At 45.8% G+C, this 7,241-nt stretch overlaps 1 protein-coding gene across 1 annotated transcript; it reads right to left on the bottom strand.

Moving 5' to 3' along the window:
- Positions 1-360: 360 nt before the first annotated feature.
- On the bottom strand, positions 361-1,026 carry LOC149363336 (uncharacterized; the record flags this gene model as incomplete). Its single annotated transcript, XM_089568462.1, has 1 exon — positions 361-1,026. A coding segment is annotated over one exon (666 nt), but the record flags the coding sequence as incomplete, so codon positions are not given.
- Positions 1,027-7,241: the final 6,215 nt, after the last annotated feature.

The following is a 7,241-nucleotide window of genomic DNA, read 5'->3' as shown; positions in this document are numbered from 1 at the left end:
TGTCATAAAAAAAGTCTCGCATTGCGGATATCAGTATATATTGGTATAAGGCTCTCGAGCGTACCAAAACTAGTCCGGGGTCATGTAAGTAGGGGAGCTGCTCAGTGTACTACCCTTGGGAGCACGTCTTCCGAGAAGTACAGTCTTTACCGCTTTTCTTACTGCCCTCAATGTTGAAACGCTATGTTCGTTGACTGCTTTTGCCGAAATCAACAAATATATTTGACAGCCTCCGGAGACACCTTCCTTCATTAATACTATTTTCTTGTTTTGCGAGAGTTTATGCCCTGCCAACAGAATATAAAAATAGATTAGACAAGAAGGCAACACACACAATAAGAAATAAAAGAGCCCTCTTAGCTACTTACACTTCTTCTTACGGAGGAGGAGGTTGGTGTAGTGGAAGGGGCTGCCAAGGCCGTAGCCGTAGTTAAGACCATAGGCCCCAAGGCCATAGCCGTAGCCGAAGTGGCCCAAGCCGTAGCCGAGGTTTCCAACGCCGTAACCGTAAACAGGAGCGGCCAGCACTGGAGCAGCGTGGTAGGCGGCGACAGCAGGAACAGCGTCGGAAACGGTTGCAACCCTGGTAACAGCCGGTGCAGCGGCCACGACTGGGGCAGCGGCAACGGTAGCAACAGCAGGAGCAGTGTGGTAGGTGTCGACGCGGGTAACAGCTGGAGCAGCATGGACTGTGGCGACTTTCGTGACGGCTGGTGCAGCGGCAACGGTTGCCACGGCAGGGGCGGAGTGGTAGGTGTCAACCCGGGTAACGGCTGGGGCCGCCTGAACGGTGGCGACCTTAGCGACGACTGGAGCGGCAGCGACAGTGGAGACAGCCGGTCTGGTTTCGACACTGGTCACTTTAGTAACGGCTGGGGCGGCATGGTAAGTGTCAACCTTGGTGACGGTGGCTGGAGCGGCAGCGGCCACAACAGGGGCAGCAGCAATGGTAGCGACAGCAGGTGCAGCATGGTAGGTGTCGACGCGAGTAACAGCTGGAGCAACAGCAGCGACGGCTGGAGCGGCATGGTACGCCACGGCTGCTGGCGCAGCCAGGGCGGGGAAGGCTGGAGCGCCAAGGTAAGCACCCAGAGGAACTCCCGGGAGCACACCAACTCCCGTGGTGACGACCGGATGGCTCAGAGCGTTAGCCACAAGGGCCAGAACGATGCTTACAGTGAACTAGAAGGGCAAGAGGATGAGAAATAGGGCACTCAAATGAAAAAAAAAGTTCGCAAGTGTGCTAAAACCTGTGTGTGTGCGGCGGGGGGGGGGGGGGGTGGCTGGGGTTTAGTGTTTGGTGTAGAAAGGTGGTGGAGGGTGTCCAAAGTAGTGCATGCAAGTGTAGCAAAACCGTGATCTAAGCTTGTTGGCACTTCTTCACAACTTCACCAGCGCTGCGACGAGGAACAAAGAAAGAAAAGGAAGGACAGAGACAAGCGCTTGTCTCTGTCTTTCCTTCTCTGTCTTTGTTCCTCGTCGCAGCGCCGGTGAAGTTGTGCACATGTAAGTGAAGTTTGTAAAAATTATATGGCGAGGAAAGTAGGGCAAAGATACTTAAGTATCGGCATCAAAGCATCCTAAATCTTGTTAAGAGCAGTTTATTGCATAACAGTAAGAAAACATTATTGTTTATGCAGCTAAGTGAAGGCAAGAGGGCTGATATGCAGTTCACTGTCCAGGAAAGACCCTGAATGCTGCTCCTTTTTGAACCTGTAACGTGCTTCGGGTTATGCACAGAAGCGTTGTAAAAAGGGTGTGGCGTTGCTGAATTCTGCCGAAGTGTTTAAGTGCGAACAGGTAGCTTGTTGGAAGTAGCGCGAATAGCTTTTCTTCCTACAAGCGCTATTCCGTCGGTAACGAGGTAGACAGTAACAGTTCCTGACTGCTATGTGGTAAGGCAGTAAATTCCTCTCTGTTTAAGCTTACGAGCAACATTTTCCAACGAATGCTTTCCTAAAATTCAGGTACTGGGGACGCGCAGATGCCTTTAGTTCCAGAATTTTTATTTCTTGCAATAAGGAAATATACTGTGATCCACTTGAATGCAAGTTAGCGGCCAGTGACAACGGTGCAGGTAACCAATGTCTTCAAAGAGCAGTATGTGATTACATCCTCTGAACGCACTGTATGTTTTGGCTAATTTCCTTCATCATCTGCAAATATAAATTTTCTTGTTGCTGAAAGTCGAATGATAGATCAAATGACTTCTTTGATGGCATGAAGCTATCGTAATGTGTAGGACGTCACCTGCACAGAAGCGCGAATTTAACAGATTGTTTGCGCATGCAAAGAAGGGGTTCCTAAATAGGCGAGGAAAAATAACGGTTTGCTAGCGCTCGAGCAACTCTTAAACTTTTCTGCGCTGCGGTCTTCGAAACAACGAGAAACCATTATCATATTGACCCGTGTTAAGAAATTCTTTTGCTCAGGTAATCAAATAGTGACTTGTTCTGTCATGCACAGTTCTGTTATCGGAAGCATATGTACTATGCTCACTTGAATGGCGACATTTTGAATATATAAATCGTTAATCAAAAAGCATGCAGCATTGCTTCAGGTGCTAGAAGGGCATGCTGAAGAGCCTTGGTACTTACAGCAAACATAGTTGATGCTAGCTCCAACCCTGGGAAGCTGACACGGTACTGCTGAAGTGTGCGGTGAATGGAGGCCTTTTTATACCTCTCTCGGCCCGTAACAGCCAAATAAGCAAATAGGCGATTAGAAAAAAATAGACAAAAACTTGACTGCGGTTGTCCGCCGACCTGTTGAGGTGAATATATCTGCGCGCTATGCATGCGAAATGATCTCTAAAGCAATTCTGCTGCAAACAGAAAAATAAATAGAGGTATGTACAGTTATGTCAATACCGCCAGCTTCGGTTCAAGACGTGCCTCTAATGTTGAAGAAACTTGGGACAGCCCCACCGTCCCAGCGCGCTTAATTACACACTAAAGGAATGAGCTCGCGAGATTATCGCTGAAAACTCACCGCCGCGATCGCGGCTTGAGTTAAAATACTTGCCGTCTGGGTCTATTTTGAGCCAATTTTCTGTTTTGTTTAGAGCGCCTACTTATAGGCAAATGGAATGGTGCTTTAATCCAGCGATTCTTGACGAAGTTGGTACGAATTGGCACGGAATTCAACAAACGCTTCTCTTGTTTGTTTTTTTATGGCGTCTCAGCATAACAGGTTATGGAATTTTTACCGCCTTTTGCTCCTGAACGTTCTAGAAGCAATGTGCTAACCATCCGAACGGCTGAAACTGGGCTCGTTCCTCAGAATGCGCAGAAAATTGAGGTTAACGAGAAATTACAGCCGATTGAGCTTAATTGGGCAAGTGCGAATTATATGCGCTGGCACCTCACGTTTGATTTCGCTTTCGGCTCGAGGGTTGAGTTTCAAGGTCAGGCTTATGGCAAAGATTGGTGAAATCGGAAATTGGGGACCTCAGTGGGAGCGCACTATAAATTTTGAGACCGCTTAACGCAACTTAAGAGGACCCTGTAGTAGCAATGAGTTCAGGATTCATTTCCCACGAATGGAAGTTGATGAAGACGATGACAAGCATTGCAAAGTGCCAATGAGTGGCAGTTCAACATAAGTGTGATCGCTTGCGGCATTATCATTGTAACTTTGGAGTGTTTGCTTCCAAACTTTGATGCAGAACACTTTCTGTCAGCCCGTCTATGGTCCCGCAGCAATTGTACTTTGCACTGTGAAGAGTACTAGGGAGGCTTTGCTTGATGAGCGTCGCCATGTGGCCGGAGAGCGATTCTCTGAGCTGTACTGTGGGCGCATCCTGGTGAAAATTACAAGTTATATAGCTGGCGACTTTGCAAGTCTCTTCACCTCTATTTTTGCTGTCAGTTCAACCGTTACTGATGATTTGCAAGTAGCGCCTGGGTGTCTATGATTGGGAAGCTTTGTGAAGATGAGTGTGCTGTAAAAAGCTGTGCTTTAACCTTCGGTGAATTGGAAAACGCGATTTCTCGATTGCCACTATCAAACCTCCAGGAACATGACGGCGTCTTTGGGCAATTTTACTTTCAATTTAAATGTGTTTCTTTCCCTGCCCTGCTCCAAATTTTTTAGACCAGTATTGACGTCGGATTTCTGCCACATTCATTGCCCGATAGTCATACTATCCTAATGCCAAAAACTGACTACAAAGAAAAACTGAGATTTATTGGTAGCTACAGAGCGATCACGCTTTAAAACCTTAAAATGAGAATTTCTGCAAAGTCCTCTCAAATTTGGTACAGCTTGCAATCTCTATTTTGATTGGACCTCATGAAACATGTGGCTTGAGAGGACGGTCGATGCAATCTAATCTACATGTAGAGCTCATGTTGTTGCAGGTTTGCAGTGATGGTTAGTAACAATTAGCACTGCTGCTAACTAACCTCGCCAAGGCACTCGATTGAGTGTCCCATTCAATGCTTTTCCACCTTTAAATCAAGTCATTCTTGGTTCGACTGTTTCTACTGGGATACGCCTTTGTTACGAAAACTCTTCCGCTCGCTTTATTATAAATACCTGTCTCTCACAAACAGTGCGCATTAAGTCTTTTGTGAAACAGCGTTGCCCTCTGTCCCCGATACTCTTCGCCCTAATATTTTGGGCCATTTTGCATTCGTTTCAATAGCGGTAAAGCCGTCACTTTTTTCCTATTATGGATCACGAACTGGAGGTATTATTTTATGAAGCGACCTCGCTTTTTTTCTGCACTGATGAGAAAACGTCGATGAGGTTATTCGTTTAACAGAAGACTTCGGTTCAATGTTAGGAGCTGATATAAATCTTTCGAAGTGTTGCAGTTTCTTGTTTGATATGTGGGGCTCGACACCTGTGGAGTATGCTGATATGCATTGGACACGTGGGTCACCCATACACCTTTGTGCCCCTTTCAGTTCCTATAAGCATAGTGCACATTATTGGAGTCACCGTGTCGCAACATTACAGCGCTATGCTGAGACTTTTGTCCGCCATGATCTCTGAATTCTTGGTTGGGTGACGTCGTGTAATCGGTTTAGCGCAATGATAATATATTATGCTCTTATAATTATTCAGTGCACAAGACTATATCCAACATCTTCGCAGTTCTCGGTATGCTTTTGTGTGGATCACGTATTTTGAATCTCTGAGGTGCGATGTCCTTTCTCGGTCTGTAAGTGCTGGCGGCCTTGGCTTAGTGCGCCTGTATGTTCGACAGATAGTTTCCATTTCTGTCTTCCGAGACGCTACACGCACAATAGTGCGTGCATTCCTGCAAGTCAATGTTGTTCGTGTTTCACTGAACCCCATTCTCTTCCAGCATTTTTGATCGTCCGGGTTTGTGGGGCTTAGTGCATGAAGTGTAGTTGGCTGTTTGTTGCCTGCTTGTTCGTTTTTCCCCTGAGTACCTGCTTTCCGTGTCGAGTATACAAGGATTTGCCATGTACCACTGTATAGATTTGCCTTCCCTGGACATGACATGCTCAAAATAGTGTGTAATATGCCAATTTCACCGAGTAGAAACATATTTTTCTTGGAAGCTACACACCTAGACATTACCCCATAAAGCGTGGTTAGAAAAAAAAGGGTATTTTTGTCTGAATGGTAAAGTGTAATCTTTTTAATATTCCCGAAACGATTGAGCATTGGTTCATCGCTTGCAAAGATGCGATAGTCTTATGGAGTGTCATGCAACGTTCGCTGAAAAAAAGATTCAATTTGAGATTGCATTTTGCGCAGTATCTTACTGCACTGCCATTTATTGGTTCGGTTTGTTGGGGTTTAACGTCCCGAAGCGACTGAGGCTATGAGAGACGCTGTAGTGAAGGGCTCCGGAGATCTCGACCACCTGGGGTTCTTTAACTTGCACTGACATCGAACAGCACACGGGTGCTCTAGAATTTCGCCTTCAAGAAATTCAGCCGCCGCGGCCGGGATCGAACCCGCGTCTTTCGGGTCAGCAGCCGAGTACCGTAACCACTGACCACCGCGGCGGGGCACTGCCATTTATTGATGAAGCGTAAGACATGTTCTTTATAATTGGATTACAGAGCCTCCGTAAAATACGCATAATCGCCGACATTGTGAACGTCTTGTCTCTGCAAAAAGACCACGTCAATACAATGATTGTTCACCTCAGAGAACTTTTTGCCCAGACCGAGTTCGAAATGGCGTGTTACTCACGCATAGTGCTTCGTTCTTTATTCCCTTCTTCTGGTGCTTTGTAGGTTTGGTGTGTCGTATTACAATGCAATATTTAAGTCTGTGCGTTGCCCATTTTCTCGTACTTCGTTTCTTGGGTCGGCGCTGTTAGCCATGTTGATATGACACTTTTTTTCCAGTGATTACACGTAGTTCCTGTAGATAAAGCATTGCATCACTGTAATAAATACCTTTAAAGAAGGCGGCAATAGCACAGCGCTCTGGTGCAGTTGCTGGCCAATCTGATCTGTTCGCGCCGCCACGGGTTCGGGACCACGGGCTGGGACCCAGTCGCTGCGCACTCGCGGCACACTTGCACTCATATTTACTTTATGTCAGCACGTCTCGCTGTATTCGGGCACTCAACTAGACGACGGCTTTTTTCGAGATTAGAAGCCTTAGTGCTGGCGCACTAAAAAGATTCAGAATCAAAGTTTGTCTTCGCTTTATTATAACATTATAAAAATTATAAAAAATTAAACATTATAAAAAATTTCATGGGCCATTTGACATTTTCATCTTCGTCAAACAATTCACTCCATAACTGCCCATATTCATCAGGAACGTTTTGTGGGATTGTATGTAGCTTTCTTTCATTTTAACGTGAATAGGAATCTAATTAGAGATTAAACTTCATTGAACTCTAATATTCTTTGCGCATAAATATTGTGACACACTTCAAATTGAAATGGCTAGCAGTAGAAGGTCTAGTCCCCCTTTTAGGACTTATCAAGGTACTACGGGGAAGTGGGCCACTATCGCTTTATCCGACTGCGTGATCACATCTTAATAAATCATAGGTGATCAGTTTTAAATGAACAATGTTCTTTTTTTTCTCTCTCAGGAATGTTAGTTACGTTTTATTATAGTTTACACTCTCTCCAGTGCGCCCTCTATGAACAGCAACGCTTCCTTCGTCGACCATGTGCTTTTCGCTTCTGTCACTAGACGGCGCCAGATTGTTTTGCTTGTGCTTGATGGAGCGGCAACCATGGTTCAATAACACTTTCGTTGGAGAGTGCATTATTGTGCCGCAACAGCTT

The sequence above is a fragment of the Amblyomma mixtum genome, chromosome 2, assembly GCF_055824585.1.
Source record: "Amblyomma mixtum isolate Tamu chromosome 2, ASM5582458v1, whole genome shotgun sequence".
NCBI classification, from domain to species: Eukaryota; Metazoa; Arthropoda; class Arachnida; order Ixodida; family Ixodidae; genus Amblyomma; species Amblyomma mixtum.
This window is presented reverse-complemented; position numbering and strand designations above follow the sequence as displayed.